The 20,887-nt window shown below is 46.9% G+C and overlaps 1 protein-coding gene across 1 annotated transcript; it reads left to right on the top strand.

Moving 5' to 3' along the window:
• Nucleotides 1–4,436: 4,436 nt before the first annotated feature.
• Nucleotides 4,437–14,952, top strand: LOC136624839 (beta-microseminoprotein-like). Its single transcript, XM_066598773.1, has 4 exons — nucleotides 4,437–4,573; nucleotides 7,376–7,505; nucleotides 11,754–11,856; nucleotides 14,722–14,952. Exons 1-4 carry the CDS (start codon nucleotides 4,571–4,573, stop codon nucleotides 14,849–14,851), a joined length of 366 nt encoding a protein of 121 aa, XP_066454870.1. The 5' UTR covers nucleotides 4,437–4,570; the 3' UTR covers nucleotides 14,852–14,952.
• The last annotated feature ends 5,935 nt before the right edge of the window (nucleotides 14,953–20,887 follow it).

Raw genomic sequence — 20,887 nt, 5'->3', positions numbered from 1 at the left:
GGAGTGCCGGCAGCAGCAGGAACGCTGGAGGGAGCGCCGCCGGTAGAGGTGGAGGGGGGCACTGTGGGGCGTCACTAGTACGCGGGGGAGGGGGGCGCTGTGGGGTGTCACTAGTACGCAGGGGAGGGGGGGCGCTGTGGGGTGTCACTGGTACGCGGGGAGGGGGGGTGCTGTGGAGTGTCACTGGTACCGCTGCGGTATGTTTACACATGGCGGACATAGGCAGGGCTGCTTCAAAATAGACAGGATGCAGATATTGACTGCTTTTTGGATGCGGAAATACTGAAAAATTTTCCACATAAATCTCAGCTGAGGACATTCTGCAGTATTTCCGCATCCAAAAAGCAGTCCAAATCTGCACCCTGTCTATTTTGAAATAGCGCTGTCCTTTTTTAGAACGACGGGGTAAAATCGTATGTCATGATAAGCCCCGCCCCCTGGCGTGTTGGCACTTTGCAATAAATAAGTGGATTTTGGGTTGCAATTTGGGCACTCGGTCTCTAAAAGGTTCGGCATCACTGTCCTAGGATAATGATGTTAGAGCATATTCTAACAATAATCCATAACATTGTACAATAGGAATAACTCACACGAGCGTAATTCAATAGCATATTAAGCACGCAATGTATGTGCACGTAATACATGAATGGAGTCAATGACAGTAAACTGCTTTTCATTGATCCGCTCACATGTGTGAGTGCATTATGTATAATACATGCGTAAAAAAAGAATACAGCATTTTAGGGCTTCTTCACACTGGTGTATGTGCAGATATACTCGCAGCTTTGCACGCGAACAAGTGAAAAGTTCATTTTTTTTACATTTCCAACTCCGTTCTCCTGCGAGCGAAAAAAAGCAGAAAGATAGGTTCTGCCCTATGTTTTCTCGCACATCTCAAAACTACATGCAAGAAAGATAGGGCAAGGCCTGTCTTTTCTTGTGCGCAGTAATATCGGTCAAGAATCACGCTCTTGAAAACGAAACCATTGAAATTAATGGCTCTGTTTTCCACGCCCACAAAAGTATCTGAAATCACTGTTGTGTGTTTAAGCTCTTACTGTGTATTACATGCGATACAGCCCTATTGTTCTCTATGGCCGTATAATAAACTTTGCACATTGCGTATGTGTGGCATTTGTACGACAACATCACTAGGCGACAGAGCTAGAAATGAAAAGAAACAAGTCAGACTGCACTTGACAGCGTACGTGAGATATGTTGTCATACGCAGTCAAAAATCGCTACCAAACGCAGTGATACGCCGGCTCACACAGCGGTAATATGCTGCGTTATACACGTAGTGTTTTACCGCAGACTCGTTTGACCCCGGCCTCAGACACGAGAAACTAAATTATGTAATCGTACAACAAACAAGTACAAAACTATATGCCATGTAAAATCCTCCACAACATCCAAAAGATTTACTACATCTCTTCACAGCGGTGTCCCTAAATGTCAGCCATGACATGACTATTTACAAAATCAAAACATAATATCTTGGCTAATCTGATTCATTCCGTTTAGCCGGAAAGCGCCTTAGTGACAGACATTAAACTGAACTCCAAACACAAGCATTACACGCCTGAATTATGTCATGATGGTTGGTTACAGTGCTCTCTTTTTTTTTCTTTTCTAAAGGAGTTGTCCCAGAATCAACATGTATTACCTATCCACGGGATAAATAAAATGTTTGCTTGTTAGGGGTCTTTTTAGGTTAAGGGAACCGGTCTACAGGTTCATGCTGCCCGCACCACAAGCTTCATGAAGTCAGGACCGATATGCTCATTCGGCCCATTTATGTTTTATTCTGTAACACTGCTGCATTTCAGAGAAAAGCACACTTAGACGTTCGACTCGGAGCTGAGCTGGAGCTCTGTGTCAGGGGGTCTCACACGAATGGATTTAAATTGCGGATGCCACGATTGCTGTACGTGCAGGAGGTCAGTGGTAAAAAGCAGACATTGAAAGGCATGTATTATTGAATTTTCATTCATACTCGCAAGTACGAATTACGCTTTCCGTGAGCGGAAGAAAAATCGCAGCATGCTCTATTTTAGCACAGAATCCGCGCAGATGGTCGCTATTGAAGTCAATGGATAAAAGTGTTCCCCTACTCATACGCAATCGCTCAGTTCTAACCATGAGAATACTTAGAGAAGTCAGAATTGTGTCTGAATAAGCGAAATAGAGGGAGATAGAGAAAGAGAAATAGAGAGAGAAAGAAAGAAATAGAGGGAGAGAAAGTGACAGAGAGAGGAAGAAATAGAGAGGGAAAGAAAGAAATAGAGGGAGAGAAAGTGAAATAGAGAGAGGAGGAAATAGAGAGAGAAAAAGAAAGAGATAGAGAGAAAGAAAGGGAGAGGAGAGCAAGTAAGGTGGAAAGAAAGAGAAAAAGAAAGAAAGGGAGAGAGAGAGAGAGAGAGAAACAGGGAGGGAAGAAAAGAGAGAGAAAAAGAAAGTGAGAGAAGTAGAAAGAGAAAAAAGAGGAAGATAGAAAAAAAGAGCGAAAGAAAGTGAGAGAAATAGAGAGAGGGAAAGAAAGAGAGAGAGAAAGAACGAAAGAGAGAAAAAGAAAGAGAAAGAACGAGAAAATGAAAGAAAGCGAGAGAGAGAGAGAAGTAGAAATATAAAGAGAAAAAAAGAGAGGAAAAGAGAGAGAAAAAAGAGAGAATAAAAAAGGGAGAAAGAAAGAAACAAAGAAAGAGAAAAGAGAGGGAGGAAGAGAGAGAAAGTAAGAGAAAGAGAGAGAGGCAGAGAGAGAAAGAAAGAGAGAAAACTCTCACCTGAGCGATGATTTATTACTTTTTGATGTCCTTTCCCTGTCTGCCATCTTTTTTTCCTTGCAGATAATACTCTGTGCATATGCATACATCCACAGGAAAAGCACACGCATCCCGACTGTTCACAATCACTTTCCGCAATGGATCGCAGGGTTTCCGCATGCGGAATCCAACCCGTTTGTGTTAGCCCGGCCTCAAAGAGGCAAGTCACGCTTGGCTCTACACAAATGCATCAAGACTAACAGTCATCTGCCTATGCACAAGCATAGAGAAGATCTGTTAATCTTGATGCTGTGGGCAGAGAGAGCGCAGCGCGGCATGCTCCAAGTCAATCTTCTAAGTACGTGTTTTATGAGATGCAGCAGCATTTCTTAATAAGATATACATGGGCCGAATATCTGTCCCGGCTTCATGCTGCCCATGGTTCGGGCAGCATGGACTTGAAGGCAGGTTCACTTTAACCCGTTAGTGACGGCCCAATAGTGTTTTTATGTCCTGCCATTGCAGGACGTGTATGGAGGGAGATAGCGCCGCTATCTCCCTCCATACATTGCGGGCGTCAGCTGTTTATTACAGCTGACACCCACGGGCAATAGCTGCAATCGGCTGCGTGGCTGATCAAGCTATTAACCCTTTAAATGCTGCTGTCAATTCTGACATCAGCATTTAAATCCCCCAAACAATGTTCGGGGTCCCATACGGCCCCCCGCGGTGAGATCAGGGGAGCCGTGCAGGTGTCATGACAGCCGGGGGCCTTCTGAAACGCCCCAGGGCTGCCTTAGGAGGCTGCCTATCAAGCCAAACCCGTGGGGCGGCTTGATAGACTGCCTGTCAAAAAGCAGTATGACGTAATGCTATAGCATTACGTCATACTGCAAGAGCGATCACAGCATCGCTGGTTGTGGTCCCCCCTGGGGACTGAAAGAAACCGTAAAAAAAAGACAATAAAGTTTTACTAATTTTTTATTTTTTTTTTTAAAGTAATAAGGGTTAAAAAAAAAAACCTTTTGCCATATTTGCAATAAAAGAATCTAAATAATAAAGCAAAAAACAGGACGCACCGAAAGATGGCGGAATGTCATTTTTTTCAATTTCTCTCCATGTAGAATTTTGTAAAAGTTTTTCAGTACATTATATGGTACATTAAATAGTACTATTCAAAAATACAACTCGTCCCGCAAAAAACAAGCCCTCATACAGCGACATCGATGTATAAATAAAGGAGTTACGATTTTTTTAAAGGGGGGGGGGACCAAAATGGAAAAAAGCAAAACTCACTAAGGGGTTAAAATGATCCATTAAGTTTGTACTACAGGCTGTTATAAAATAGTCTGCCAATGAGCTAATGGACATGGCTATCACAGATAAGTATTAGCTAACTACAATCTATGCTACGCTGTTAGAAAATCATATTGAGTCTTTAAAGCTGCATCTGTTCTATCAGAGTCAAGGGATTTATAACTGAGCAGGCTGAACAAAACCGACCTTGATACATTACTACTATGCAAACAGTTTGCATGGAGATGTTCCCAAAAACACTCAATGCCATTTATGGAGGGATGGCAGCAACTAGCCGTGTCACAGACTGATTTACTGTACCGTCTTCTAAAACTGTCTGTACATATTTCTCAGTCTTTCAAGATGCAGTTCGCCAATAAAGTATCCTCCAGTTTTAGAACTGTTTGCACAGCATTGATGAATGGAGTCACATGGCCACCAGCCAGTATATAAATTAGTGATACAACAGGAATATACGGGCATTGAACTTGGCAGTAATACGGGCAGCAACTATGGTAAGTCTGATCTACAGCTTTATTATCACCAATCTACAGTATGTGGTTCCCCACTTGTATCCAGCGTAGTAAGATAACAATGTATATTGCATGAGACCACTGCTATCAGCCAAACGTAAGGAAGCATGAGAGAGGCTCGGACCTGCCCTGGCTGTGCGACAATTACTGCAAGAGTCGCAGAACATTTCAAACACTGAAGGTGACACTGAAAGATATTGCAGTATATTAAATATTTGACATTACTGCGATCACAAGCATTGCTCACAGGCATGCAGACGGATGCAGGCTCAGGCCCCCTTTACACAAGCGTATGCGTATTTACAGAATGAACAATGCTTTTTTGCGCATGCATCCGTGTATTTTACTGTACTTTTTGTGCCTGCAGGCATGTTCATTTGCATGTGGCAAGCAAAGATGCATCGATTAATTAGTCTGATGAGTTCCCGACCTGTTGTTTTCATTGTGTTATTTTCACGCCTCTCCTAGAGTATTTTGCACACATTTGCTCATCCCCATTAATGTTTATGGGTGTACAAATATGCAGAAAAATAGTACATACTGCAAGGTTGTTTTTTTTGCACTACTAAAATGCACAGGAAAAATACGTGCATGTCAACGAACCCATTGAAATCAATGGCTTCTATTCTCTACATATTGTATGCGCAAATACGCCCGTGTGAAGGGGGTCTTATTTCACTTACGCAATCCTTTCCAGTGATTAGTGGGGCTCCAGCACCCAGACCTGTCCATGAGTTGTTAGTCTTATAGCAGAGGCATCCGGCTCAGATGGACTTCTGATATGTCACGGATTACATGGATGAAGCGTCGCTATGTGGATAGCGCAGCATTCTGTAGGCACATCGTCATTCATTTTTATGGGCCTTTGTTTAGGATGTAGAGTCAAATGCACAGATCTCAGAGCAGTGCAAGAAGGGGAAAGAAGCTCCGAGATGAGAGATTATCCTTAGGGCTCATTCACACAAACATAAATACGCTGCGTGTTTTGCGCATATTTTTTACACGCACAATATGCAGTGAATAGAGCCCATTGATTTCGCTCCCATATTCTATTTTGGTAAATATTATAATAGCTTGATGGGCGTGCAGAAACATTCAGGGAATCTGCGTAAAAGCTGCGCATTTGCACACAAAATCAATGGGATTTAGTGCTTTTTTTTTTTTTTTTTAAATGCACAAATATACTCTGTATGTATACGTGTTAAAAAACTGAAACACACAATATATCAGCATATTCACGGCCAGAAATACGCATATGGCTGTAGGAAAGCACCCTTTGGCTAAACTGGTCAGTTTTTGCATGTGGGAGGCCCGCAACGGATTAAGGGTGCGTTCACACGAGCGCATAAACGGCGCGTTTTTGCGACCAAACGTATATACGTGACCATCTGAGGCAATGGTTTCGAATGTATTCGTTCACATGGGCGATTTTACGGCGCGTAAAAACGGCAACCCGAAAAAAAAAATGGAACATATGCGACCGAAATACGCGCCAACGCATATTCGATGGCCGAAAAGATAGTTTGCAAAGTAGGAACAAACGAAAATACGCTTTCTAGCTCTGGTCGTGATCGGCGGAAAACGTTCTCTCGGGCGATTATACGTTGCGCTCGTGCGAACGTAAATACGCCTACGCTCGTGTGACCGCGCCCTAAGGCTGTGAGCCTGAATCCGCCGGTCACTCTGCATACCTCCTATAATTGTATTGTGAATGACCGCTCGCAAGTGGTCAGGTGCAGTACAGGTTTTTTAAATTCTTTTCTGTATTTCCCGCTCCGTCGCTAAGCGATGACGTGGGTACCCACAGTCCATACGCAATTTTAATTGAGTATAAGCTGCAGGTCAGATGCCTCCATTGACGTCAATGGAGGGAGTCCACAGCAAAACAGAGCATACTACGATTTTTCTTCCACTCGTGGAATACGCAATTCATATCCACAAGTGTGAAGGAAAAAATAGAAAGTTCATGCTTTTGAATGCCGTGTTTTGCTGCTGATCCTCCATGCGACGGCAATCGAGGATTCCGCAACTAGAATCCATTCATGTGAGTCCCCCCCCCCCCCTCCTTCCTTAGGCCAGGTTCACGCTTGTGTATTTGTGCAGTGAACAGAGCCTGTTGATTTCAATGGGTTCGTTCACACTTGAGATTTTTGCGCGCGCATTTCATTTGCACAAAAAAGTAAATATACGCAATGTTTTATTTTCATTTGTATTATGCAAAAAAATAGCACATATTACACTAAAATTAATTGCCCAGTAATATCAATGGAAGCATGTGTGCCCTTTTTCTTTTGCGTGTGCAAATACGCACCCAAAAAAGGCAACTACGCACACATGTAAGCACACATAAAGACTGCTTAAAATGCACATGTGAAGAAGCCCTTACACTTGGTGTAAGACCCAACACTGACTAAAAGGACATTATTTTCCACCATACATAATGTCTCTATAATTCATGCTGTATTGGATCCATGTGTAAGGTAAGAATCAAGGATTCACTTGCAGTGTAATATTTACTTCTGTCACCATACTGCCCCCTAGTGGTAGGGCTCTGGTTGTAACTAATGTAGTGTGTGAACTGAACCCAGAGTAGATGCTGTAATCTGCTGACATGTAGAATGTGGCTGTTTCTTTGCCTGCTGCCTAATGGGAAGACCCCCTTTGTAAATGACAGGGGGGCTTCATATTTCACTGCATCTAATGTAGTGCCATTTAATTATAATGGAGAGTCAATCACTAAAAAAACGCTTACCTGTCAGCGCTGCGCACTTCTTATATCCACAGACGTTCCTGCTGCGTATTCTGGTGGCCGCGGCCATGATGTCTCTATGTAGCGCTCAGTGTACAACGGAACCCGTTGGGAATATCGTCCACAGTGTCCGCAAGCGCTCAGTACACTTAAACCACCCAGGCGGTGAGTTGGCAAATATCTTCAGTAGTTTTTTCCTTACATTATGCTGCTTTTCTCAGTTTTTTTGCTGTACCTTTTAGCTTTTCCCCATCCATGTGCGGTCCGTATTTTACCATCTATGTGCGGTCCGTATTTTACCATCCACGTGCGGTCCATATTTCCCCATCCGCGTGCGGTCTGTATTTTACCATCCACGTGCGGTCCGTATATTTTACCATCCACGTGCAGTCCATATTTCTCCATCCACGTGCAGTCCGTATTTCCCCATCCGCGTGCGGTCTGTATTTTACCATCCACGTGCGGTCCGTATATTTTACCATCCACGTGCGGTCCATATTTCCCCATCCACGTGCAGTCCATATTTTACCATCCACGTGCAGTCCGTATTTTACCATCCACGTGTGGTCCATATTTTACCATCCACGTGCGGTCCATATTTTACCATCCACGTGCGGTCCATATTTCCCCATCCACGTGCAGTCCATATTTTACCATCCACGTGTGGTCCATATTTCCCCATCCACGTGTGGTCCATATTTCCCCATCCACGTGCAGTCCGTATTTTACCATCCACGTGCGGTCCGTATTTTACCATCCACGTGCGGTCTGTATTTTACCATCCACGTGCGGTCCATATTTTACCATCCACGTGTGGTCCATATTTCACCATCCACGTGCGTTCCGTATTTTACCATCCACGTGCAGTCCATATTTTACCATCTACGTGCGGTCCATATTTCCCCATCCACGTGCAGTCCGTATTTTACCATCCACGTGTGGTCCATATTTTACCATCCACGTGCGGTCCATATTTCCCCATCCACGTGCGGTCCATATTTCCCCATCCACGTGCGGTCCATATTTCCCCATCCACGTGCAGTCCGTATTTCACCATGCACGTGCGGTCCGTATTTTACCATCCACGTGCGGTCTGTATTTTACCATCCACGTGCGGTCCATATTTCCCCTTCCACGTGCGGTCCATATTTTACCATCCACGTGCGGTCCATATTTCCCCATCCACGTGCGGTCCATATTTTACCATCCACGTGTGGTCCATATTTCCCCATCCACGTGTGGTCCATATTTCCCCATCCACGTGCAGTCCGTATTTTACCATCCACGTGCGGTCCGTATTTTACCATCCACGTGCGGTCTGTATTTTACCATCCACGTGTGGTCCATATTTTACCATCCACGTGCGTTCCGTATTTTACCATCCACGTGCAGTCCATATTTTACCATCTACGTGCGGTCCATATTTCCCCATCCACGTGCAGTCCGTATTTTACCATCCACGTGCGGTCAATATTTTACCATCCACGTGCGGTCCATATTTCCCCATCCACGTGCGGTCCATATTTCCCCATCCACGTGCGGTCCATATTTCCCCATCCACGTGCAGTCCGTATTTTACCATGCACATGCGGTCCGTATTTTACCATCCACGTGCGGTCTGTATTTTACCATCCACGTGCGGTCCATATTTCCCCTTCCACGTGCGGTCTGTATTTTACCATCCACATGCGTTACGTATTTTACCATCCGTGTATTTGCATTCGAGTGCACATAGACAACACGCTGACTCATTACTGGGCTTGACAGACATGCAGGTTCTTTCCATCGACTATTCCGGTCCGACTTCTCAGGCGGCAGTTACCGATTCAAGTAAATGTGTGCGCAAATAAGGGCAAACGTGGGGGACACTCATGAGGCGGAGGGCGCACGCCACACTGGCGGAGGTCACACGCCACACAGGCGGAGGTCACACACCATGCAGGCGGAGGGCACACACCACGCAGGCGGAGGGCACACGCCACCCAGGCGGAGGGCACACGCCACACAGGCGGAGGTCACACACCACGCAGGCAGAGGGCACACACCACGCAGGCGGAGGGCACACGCCACACAGGCGGAGGGCACACGCCACACAGGCGGAGGTCACACGCCACACAGGCGGAGGTCACACGCCACGCAGGCGGAGGGCACACACGACGCAGGCGGAGGGCACACGCCACACAGGCGGAGGTCACACGCCACACAGGCGGAGGTCACACACCACACAGGTAGAGGTCACACACCACGCAGGCGGAGGGCGCACGCCACACTGGCGGAGGGCACACGCCACACAGGCGGAGGTCACACGCCACACAGGCGGAGGTCACACGCCACACAGGCGGAGGGCACATGAATAGACGCACGCATTAAAATCGGTCTGGTTTTCACACACTGAAATCAGACACGTCTGTGTCACTATTGCAGTTTTTTTGCAGTGTCTTGTCACTGTAGATGGAGTGCGCTGAGCGTGTGGTGGCTGCTCACCATCTGTTGTTCAGGCTACTAATTGGATATTCTCCTGACTGAATATACAGGGTGGCCACGGAAAAGTAGCGCAGCACCATGCTCTTATGAAAGCTGTCTAAAAGAAAATCTGTCTTTGTTGCCCCTAGAAACCAATCACAGTGCAGCTTTTATTTTACCTCAGCCGTATAAGAAATAGCAACCAATCACAGCTCAACTTTCATTTTACCTCAGCAGCACCTCTGCTTTTATTTTTTCTTTACTGCTGAGGTAAGATGAAAGCTGCGCTGTGATTGGTTGCTATTTCTTATACTGCTGAGGTAAAATAAAAGCTGAACTGTTATTGGTCGCTATTTCTTATACTGCTGAGGTAAAATGAAAGCTGCATTGCGATTGGTCGCTATTTCGTATACTGCTGAGGTAAAATAAAAGCTGCACTGTGATTGGTCGCTATTTCTTATACTGCTGAGGTAAAATAAAAGCTGCACTGTTATTGGTCGCTATTTCCTATACTGCTGAGGTAAAATGAAAGCTGCGCTGTGACTGTTGCAATAGCAACCAATCACAGTGCATTTTTCATTTTACCTCAGCAGTATAAGAAATGAAAGCCGTGCTACGATTGGTTGCTACTGGCAGCAAAGATAAACTTTCTTTTAGACAGCTTTCATAAGGGTGTGGTGCTGGGCTACTTTTCTGTGGCCACCACGGATATTTCTGCTTGAAATATCAATTTTGGAGCATCTTTCATTAGGACTCTGTATTGTATCATTCCCCTGTCAGTCCTCCTGGATATGTATGAATACATTGGCGATTGGGTGTCAGGGAGTGTCACACTATTCCATCAGTGCTGGCAGGCCAGTGTGCCAACGTACACATGCGTCGACTAGAGGGTTATTAACACCCAGTTATCAATTTATTCATACATTTCTAGGGGGAATAATAGAGGAACGGTGCAACCCAGAAATACAGAGCAACTACACCGTGCTTTGGGTGGCAACACCGGTCATGCGCTGCCTAGCCCTGCGACCTCGCACTCTTATTGATATTAACGGGGTCGCTGGGCGACAACCGGGAGCGGCACACTGAAACAAAATCTGCCAAGGTTGAATTGTTTTTGTAATCTGCTGGTCTTGGTGGCAACTGGAGGCAAAAGAGGCCATTTTGAGTACGCCTCCCTCACTTCAGTCGTAGCAGCGGTAGCCTTCACACTAGCAATAAAATCGCACAATGTGAAAGTGAGTGAAAACGCAGAATTATGAAACCAATGATTTTCAATAGTTTCCTTCTCATTGGCGATGTTTTCCGTCATGTGAAAAAAAAAACTCATCTTTCGGCGTTTTGCTTTTTTTAATCACCTAGTTTTACCTATGGAGCCTCCTTTTTATTGCATTGCAAAGCACAAACTTGCGGTTTTAGTGCAATGCACTAAAAAAGGGCGGCAAAATTGTGTAAAAAGAAAGAAGCCAGAAAATCGCAAGTGGTAGTAATGTTTTTGTGCTGATGCTCAAAAATCGCAGGACAAAAGTTGCGATTTTGCCGCAATTATCTCGCAGCGATATCGCAATCGCCAATGTGAAGGAGCCCTCAGGGAGACGTGTAAAGTGGATTTCTACTGCTCACATGCTTCTCTCTTCAACTTTGTTATTGGATTTTACTCTCTATCTCTTACAGGGGCCACAATACAAAATTGAAATCCTTGTTCCGGGGCCTCCAGGGGCCCGTATACCATCGTGCCCCTGGAGGCCCCGGAACAAGGATTTCAATTTTGTGCCAGCATGCCTTCCTATTTACACTATAGTTATCCCAATATAGGACCCCAGTATTGGGTGATAGCGCTGGATCAGTCTTTTCGACTACACCCTACATCCTCTAAATATGCTAAACGGCTAATGACACTCTATGGAAATCCACACACATATATATTGACGGATGCTTTTTTCTCAATTTCAGGTTGCATTAAGGAAGGCGAATTTCATAAAGAGGGAGAAACCTGGCAAGCACGTGACTGCACAAAATGCACTTGTTGTTCGGATCACATAGATTGCTGCATGAAGTACGTGTCTTACTTCTTCATTTAACTAGGTTTAACTAGAGCTGTTGGGGTCCCATGTGACAACTATGATGTTGAATATCTAACAATTTTACCTCTATTATTAACTAATTCATATACTTGCCTAGCAGGGGAGGTCCAAGCTTTTCTGCTGCCTGCGGCGAAGTGCGAAATGGACCCCTCCTCATGCAACTCACAGCCCCTCATTTTACAGGCCTCGAAAGCGCCAATACACAAGATACCCAACACATATTGAACCATTGAGAAGTATTATAGTGCCCTCAATAGTGGCCCCAGTAGTAATAGTGACTCCTATAGGCGCCCCAGTAGTAATAGTGACCCCCAGAGTGGTCCCAGTAGTAACAGTAACCCCCACAGTCGTTCCAGTAGTAATAGCAATCCTGTTAGTGGCCCCAGTAGTAATAGTGATCCTGTTAGTGTCCCCAGTAGTAATAGTGACTCCTATAGGCGCCCCAGTAGTAACAATAACCCCCAGAGTGGTCCCAGTAGTAACGTAACCCCTACAGTCGTTCCAGTAGTAATAGCAATCCTGTTAGTGGCCCCAGTAGTAATAGTGGCTCTGTTAAGAGCCTCAGTAGTAATTGTGATCTCTATAGTGGCTCCAGTATTAATAGTGAATCCCCATAGTGGCTCCATTAGTAATAGTGACCCCCTTAATAGCCCTAGTAGTTATGGTGACCCTGTTAGTGGCCCCAGTAGTAATAGTGACCCCTATAGAAGCCCTGTAGTAATAGTGTCCCCCTATTGGCATCCGGCCTGGCAGCAGCCCTATAAGCAATTCACTCACCCAGCCTGCAGTTCCGGTCCGCCATTGGCTACCACTGCTGGGTCTAACAGAAAAACAGCTCTACCTACGTCCGCAAGAATCACGCGCGTAAAAAAATTGTGGCTATTAGAACCAAAGGTTTGCTATGGAAATGTTCAAATGAAGAAATTTTAGATGTGCAAAAAACACGCACCTAAAAAGATAAGACATGCCTGACTGAAATGCATGCATCTAAAGTACGTGCTGCGTGAAAACATAGGACCTGTCCCGGAAGGGAGTTATGCACGTTTTAAATGTCCCGTTGTAAGCTCTTGTTAGTCCCCGCGGGGATGAGGGGGATTCCCTTGGAGTTCTCTTCATCTCTGCGGTGCTGCAGGAATTTCCCTGCAGTGGGGAGAGAGAGAGGGAAATGAAGGGAGTCCCTGGGAAACACCCTTTATCACTTGGGTACTTCATTCATCTGCAATGCATTATGATAGCGATCATAGCTTTTATGAATAAAAAAAATGTGGAAAAAAAAAAAATAACAAAAAGAAACCCTTTTTGTGCACTTTTCACTGTTTGCATATTTTATTTATTTATTTATTTTTAAATAACACATATTTGGTATTGTTTCCATAACGACCTGTACAATAAATTGAACACATTATTTATTCTACATAGCAAAAAATGTAAAAAAATATCTAAAACACGGAGGCAAAATGCTTATTTTGTTACTTTTGCCTGCCAAAAAATGCAATAAAAGTGATCTAAAAAGCCCTATGTACACAAAAATGGTACCAATAAAAACTATAGCTCGTCGCACAAAAAACAAGACCTCACAGAGCTCCGCCCATGGAAAAATAAAAATGTTATGGGACTTTGAATGCAAAAAAAAAATAATAATTTCCAAAAAAGGGTTTTATTGTACAAAATTAGAAAAACCAAAAGAATTTTAATAATTTTGGTTTTGTCCTAACCGTACCGACCCGCAAAAAAAAAAAAATTCATGTCGTCTATGCTGCATGTTTAATGCTTTAAAAAAACAATGGCACAATTCAGGTGTTTTCTCTGCCTACCCTAAAAAAATTTATAAAAGTTTTACTTATATAAAATACATTATATGTAATTAAAAATAAAACCAATAAAAACTACAGTTTGCCAAACAAAAAAAAAGCCCTCACATGGCCATGTTGATAAAAAAAATAAAAAGGTTATGGCTTTGGGAAGCGCTGAGCTTGAATCATTCACACGGAACGACAAGCCAGCGAGCCAGCAGGTGCTGACTAAAAAGTCTGCTTAAACAACCGCGAACAACAAGTGAGCGATTATTGTGCTTCACACTGAACGATTATCACACACTTTTGCTCATTTGAACGAATTTTGAGCGATAATCGTTTTGTGTAAATAGACCTTAAGGTCTCGGTCACACGGGCGTTTTCTCCCGCGATTTGCGGATCGCTTGATGGATGCGCATCCGCAAATCTCGTGACCGGGGCCGAAAAATCGCCCGAAAAATCTGCTCCTAGCCGCGTTTCATTAGAAACGGGCCAGAGCAGTGCAGCACTGTCCAGCGCATTGAATTCAATGGAGCCAGCAATACAGCTGGCTCCATTGAAAGCAATGAGCTGCGGGCTTAAAAATATAAGCCCTTTCCTGAAAATCATCCAAAACTGTGTAAAAAGTAAAAAAAAATATATACTCACCTTGTCCCGGCAGACGGAGTTCAGCCGCAGCTGGCCGGCAGTTCTCCTGAACTGCTGTGAGTAGTATTCAGCAGCCGGGGATTTAAAATCCCCGCCTGCTGAATGAGCTGCCTCTGATTGGCTCAGCGCAGGGACCAATCAGGGGCAGCTCTCAGCTGTCATTCAGCTGAGAGCTGCCCCTGATTGGTCCCTGCACTGAGCCAATCAGAGGCAGCACTCACTCACCCATTCATGAATGGGTGAGTGAGAGCTGCCTCTGATTGGTGAGGGCTGTGACCAATCAGAGGCAGCTCATTCAGCATCGTCTGTGACAAAATGCCTGACTTTTTTACTTTGATATCTGGTCAGGCTTGGCTTATACAGTTTAATATAATATATATCTTTAATTCTTTTCAGTGCTTTAAAGCCAGTTGTGGAAGATCGAGAAAATTGTAGCGTATATTTCAACAAGGCTACATGTTTGTATGAAATTAAGCAGCACAACTACTCAGGAAAACCCTGTAAAGCTGACAGCTGGATCGCTTAAAGTTGATGTTCTTCAGTGTCTGTAGAAAACATTGAACACTGTAATCTGAGAGCTTCAGGACATCATATTATATAATATGCAGTTGATTAAATAAAATATTATCATGAATGAATCAGTATGCATGCAAGCAAAATATATATATATCCTTCAATAATGGTGTGTCTCAGTATATAAAACTTATTTTTACCTATTAATTAAACATATACAAATCTGGCCACCCAGTTTTCAATATACACTATTTTAAACCTTCTAAAACCAATGAACTGTAACAGTGAAGTAAAACTGCTTAAGGCCTCATGCACACGAGCACGCATGGATTCCGCTGCTGAATCCCGCAGCAGAAACCGTGCATGCCTGCAGACATGGGCATTTAAAAGACAGGTTCTTACTAGAGATGAGCGAGCACCAAAATACTCGGGTGCTCGTTACTCGAGACGAACTTTTCGCGATGCTCGAGGGTTCGTTTCGAGTAACGAACCCCATTGAAGTCAATGGGCGACCTGAGCATTTTTGTATATCGCCGATGCTCGCTAAGGTTTTTGTTTGTGAAAATCTGGGCAATTCAAGAAAGTGATGGGAACGACACAGCAACGGATAGGGCAGGCGAGGGGCTACATGTTGGGCTGCATCTCAAGTTCACAGGTCCCACTATTAAGCCACAATAGCGGCAAGACCTACCTCCAACAAAGCACAATCACTGCCTGGATGACACTCCGCTGCCACTTCCCCTGGGTTACATGCTGCCAACCCCCCCCCCCCGCACGATGCAGTGTCCACAGCGCACACCACAAAGTGTCCCTGCGCAGCCTTCAGCTGCACTCATGCCACACCACCCTCATGTCTATTTATAAGTGCGTCTGCCATGAGGAGGAACCGCAGGCACACACTGCAGAGCGTTAGCACGGCTAGGCAGCGACCCTCTTTAAAAGGGGCGGGGCGATAGTCCACAATGCTGTACAGAAGCAATGAGAAATCCAATCCTGTGCCACCTCCATCTGGAGCTGCACACGTGGGCATAGCAATGGGGAAACTATGTGCCACACACTATTCATTCTGTCAAGGTGTCTGCATGCCCCAGTCACACCGCGGTTTTTTATAAATAGTCACAGGCAGGTACAACTCCGCAATGGGAATTCCGTGTGCACCCACAGCATGGCTGGCTCCCTGGAACCCACCGGCTGTACATAAATGTATCCCATTGCAGTGCCCTGGACAGCAGAGCTAACGTCAGATTAAATGCAGGTGGGCTTCGGCCCACACTGCATGCCCCAACCGGACCAGGGTTTTTAATTCATAGACACAGGCAGGTACAACTCCCTATTGTGAAGTCCCTGTGGACCGACAGCATGGGTGGGTACCAGGAACCCACCGGCGGTACATAAATATATCCCATTGCATTGCCCATCACAGCTGAGGTAATGTCATGTTTAATGCAGGTGGGCTTCGGCCCACACTGCATGCCCCAGTCAGACCGGGGTTCTTTAGAAGTGGACAGATGCAGTTACAACTCCCTGTGGACCGACAGCATGGGTGGGTGCCAGGAAGCCACCGGCGGTACATAAATATATCCCATTGCATTCCCCATCACAGCTAAGGTAATAATGTCATGTTTAATGCAGGTGGGCTTCGGCCCACACTGCATGCCCCAGTCAGACCGGGGTTCTTTAGAAGTGGACAGATGCAGTTACAACTCCCTGTGCACCCACAGCATGGGTGGCTCCCTGGAACCCACCGGCGGTACATAAATATATCCCATTGCAGTGCCCAACACAGCTGAGGTTACGTCAGCTGTAATGCATGTGGGCTAAAAATTAATTGGATTACACTGTAGGCGAGGGCCCCCAAAAATTGGTGTATCAACAGTACTAATGTACCTGAGAAAAATTGCCCATGCCCAACCAAGAGGGCAGCTGAAACCCATTAATCGCTTTGGTTAATGTGGCTTAATTGGTAACTAGGCCTGGAGGCAGCCCAGTAAAAATAAAAATTGGTTCAGGTGAAAGTTTCAACGCTCTAATAAGCATAGAAACGTATAAAAATTGTTTAGAAAAATTATATGACTGAGCCTTGTGGGCCTAAGAAAAATTGCCCGTTCGGCGTGATTATGTGAGGTTTCAGGAGGAGGAGCAGGCGGAGGAGGAGGAATATTATACACAGATAGATGAAGCAAAAAGGTCCCCGTTTTGGATGGTGATAGAGAACGATGCTTCCATCCGCGGGTGCAGCCTACGTATTGTTTAGGTATCGCTGCTGTCCGCTGGTGGAGAAGAGAAGTCTGGGGAAATCCAGGCTTTGTTCATCTTGATGAGTGCAAGCCTGTCGGCACTGTCGGTTGACAGGCGGGTACGCTTATCCGTGATGATTCCCCCAGCCACACTAAACACAATCTCTGACAAGACGCTAGCCGCAGGACAAGCAAGCACCTCCAGGGCATACAGCGCGAGTTCAGGCCACGTGTCCAGCTTCGACACCCAGTAGTTATAGGGGGCAGAGGCGTCACCGAGGACGGTCGTGCGATCGGCTACGTACTCCCTCACCATCCTTTCACAGTGCTCCCGCCAACTCAGCCTTGACTGGGGACCGGTGACACAGTCTTGCTGGGGAGCCATAAAGCTGGCAAAGGCCTTGGATAATGTTCCCCTGCCTGCGCTGTACATGCTGCCTGATCTCTGCGCCTCCCCTGCTACCTGGCCCTCGGAACTGCGCCTTCGGCCACTAGCGCTGTTGAATGGGAAGTTTACCAACAGTTTGTCTACCAGCGCCCTGTGGTATAGCATCATTCTCAAACCCCTTTCCTCTTCGGGAATGAGAGTGGAAAGGCTCTCCTTATACCGTGGGTCGAGCAGTGTGTACACCCAGTAATCCGTAGTGGCCAGAATGCGTGTAACGCGAGGGTCACGAGAAAGGCATCCTAACATGAAGTCAGCCATGTGTGCCAGGGTTCCTGTACGCAACACATGGCTGTCCTCACTCGGAAGATCACTTTCAGGATCCTCCTCCTCCTCCTCCTCCTCTGGCCATACACGCTGAAAGGATGACAGGCAAGCTGCATCTGTACCCTCAGCAGTGGGCCAAGCTGTCTCTTCCCCCTCCTCCTCATGCTCCTCCCCCTCCTCCTCCTCCTCCTCCTCTGGCCATACACGCTGAAAGGATGACAGGCAAGCAGCATCTGTCCCCTCAGCAGTGGGCCAAGCTGTCTCTTCCCCCTCCTCCTCATGCTCCTCCCCCTCCTCCTCAACGCGCTGAGATATAGACATGAGGTTGCTCTGACTATCCAGCGACATACTGTCTTCCCCTGCCTCCGTTTCCGATTCCAAAGCATCTGCCTTTATGCTTTGCAGGGAACTTCTCAAGAGGCATAGCAGAGGAATGGTGACGCTAATGATTGCAGCATCCCCGCTCAGCATCTGGGTAGACTCCTCAAAGTTTCCAAGGACCTGGCAGATGGCTGCCAACCAGGCCCACTCTTCTGTAAATAATTGAGGAGGCTGACTCCCACTACGCCGCCAATGTTGGAGTTGGTATTCCATAATAGCTCTACGCTGCTCATAGAGCCTGGCCAACATGTGGAGCGTAGAGTTCCACTGTGTGGGCACATCGCACAGCAATCGGTGCACTGGCAGATGAAACCGATGTTGCAGTGTCCGCAGGGTGGCAGTGTGCGTGTGGGACTTGCGGAAATGTGCGCAGAGCCGGCGCACCTTTCCGAGCAGGTATGACAAGTGTGGGTAGCTTTTCAGAAAGCGCTGAACCACCAAATTAAAGACATGGGCCAGGCATGGCACGTGCGTGAGGCTGCCGAGCTGCAGAGCCGCCACCAGGTTACGGCCGTTGTCACACATGACCATGCCCGGTTGGAGGCTCAGCGGCGCAAGCCAGCGGTCGGTCTGCTCTGTCAGACCCTGCAGCAGTTCGTGGGCCATGTGCCTCTTATCTCCTAAGCTGAGTAGCTTCAGCACGGCCTGCTGACGCTTACCCACCGCTGAGCTGCCATGCCGCGCGACACCGACTGCTGGCGACGTGCTGCTGCTGACACATCTTGATTGCGAGACAGAGGTTGCGTTGGAGGAGGAGGAGGAGGGTGGTTTAGTGGAGGAAGCATACACCGCCGCAGATACCACCACCGACCTGGGGCACGCAATTCGGGGGGTGGGTAGGACGTGAGCGGTCCCAGGCTCTGACTCTGTCCCAGCCTCCACTAAATTCACTCAATGTGCCGTCAGGGAGATATAGTGGCCCTGCCCGCCTGTGCTTGTCCACGTGTCTGTTGTTAAGTGGACCTTGGCAGTAACCGCATTGGTGAGGGCGCATACAATGTTGCGGGAGACGTGGTCGTGCAGGCCTGGGACGGCACATCAGGAAAAGTAGTGGCGACTGGGAACCGAGTAGCGCGGGGCCGCCGCCGCCATCATGCTTTTGAAAGCCTCCGTTTCCACAAGCCTATACGGCAGCATCTCCAGGCTGATCAATTTGGCAATATGCACGGTTAACGCTTGAGCGTGCGGGTGCGTAGCGGCGTACTTGCGCTCGCGCTCAAACAGTGGCGCTAGCGACGTCTGGACGCTGCGCTGAGAGACATTGCTGGATGGGGCCGAGGACAGCGGAGGTGAGGGTGTGGGTGCAGGCCAGGAGACGGTAGTGCCTGTGTCCTCAGAGGGGGTTTGGATCTCAGTGGCAGGTTGGGGTACATGGGGAGAGGCAGTGGTGCAAACCGGAGGCGGTGAACGGGCATCGTCCCACCTTGTGGGGTGCTTGGCCATCATATGCCTGCGCATGCTGGTGGTGGTGGCTCCCCAGCTGATCTTGGCGCGACAAAGGTTGCACACCACTGTTCGTCGGTCGTCAGACGTCTCTGTTAAAAACTGCCACACCGTAGAGCACCTTGACCTCTGCAGGGTGGCATGGCGCGAGGGGGCGCTTTGGGAAACAGTTGGTGGATTATTCGGTCTGGCCCTGCCTCTACCCCTGGCCACCGCACTGGCTCGGCCTGTGCCCACACCCTGACTTGGGCCTCCGCGTCCTCGCCCGCGTCCACGTCCTATAGGCCTACCCCTACCCCTCAGCATGGTGTATTACCAGTAGTGCAGAAACAGAACGCTGTAATTAAATGTGCCGCTTATTGGCCTGTGGTTGGAGGCTGACTTCGTTTACGGAACGCCAGGAAATAATTTGGCGCAAGCCTGCTGTAACACTTAGCTGGCTGCGTATGATTTTGTAGAACGACTACACCCAGTACAGACAGACCCAGAACACTGAGCACAGTCACAGGCAGGCCAAATAGATTTTTTGCCCAATATTTTTTAGAAAAGGCCCACTGCCTATATTCAAGGAATATGTCTTCTGTCCCTGGAGTATGTCACAGAAGTGCAGAGTGTTGCACTGTGGACTGCAATACAGCAGTGATTTCACAGCCCAGACAGAGCCAGGAAATAATTTGGCGCAAGCCTGCTGTAACACTTAGCTGGCTGCGTATGATTTTGTAGAACTACTACACCCAGCACACACAGACCCAGAACACTGAGCACAGTGACAGGCAGGCCAAATAGATTTTTTGCCCAAATTTTTTTAGCAAAGGCCCACTGCCTATATTCAATCAATAATATTAATATGTCTTCTGTCCCTGCCTACGCACTTCTGTTCCTGGAGTATTACTGCAGGGCGCAATGCTCTGCACGGCCGATATACCAAAAAAAAAAAAAGTGCAACACTGCAAAAAGCAGCCTCCACAGTACTGCACACAGTTAGATGTGGCCCTAAGAAGGACCGTTGGGGTTCTTGAAGCCTACAATAACTCCTAACACTCTCCCTATAGCAGCTCCAACATGATAGTACTTTCCCTCAGCTAAGTGAGAACGCATCTGTGGCGAGCCGCGGAAGGGGCCGATTTTTATACTCGGGTGACACCTGATCTCGCCAGCCACTCACTGCAGGGGGGTGGTATAGGGCTTGAACGTCGCAGGAGGAAGTTGTAATGCCTTCCCTGTCTTTCAATTGGCCAGAAAAGCGCGCTAACGTCTCAGAGATTAAAGTGACGTT

Source organism: Eleutherodactylus coqui, chromosome 4 (assembly GCF_035609145.1).
Source record: "Eleutherodactylus coqui strain aEleCoq1 chromosome 4, aEleCoq1.hap1, whole genome shotgun sequence".
Classification (NCBI taxonomy): domain Eukaryota; kingdom Metazoa; phylum Chordata; class Amphibia; order Anura; family Eleutherodactylidae; genus Eleutherodactylus; species Eleutherodactylus coqui.
The sequence above is the reverse complement of the archived record's forward strand: the minus strand, read 5'-3'. Positions and strand labels throughout refer to the sequence as shown.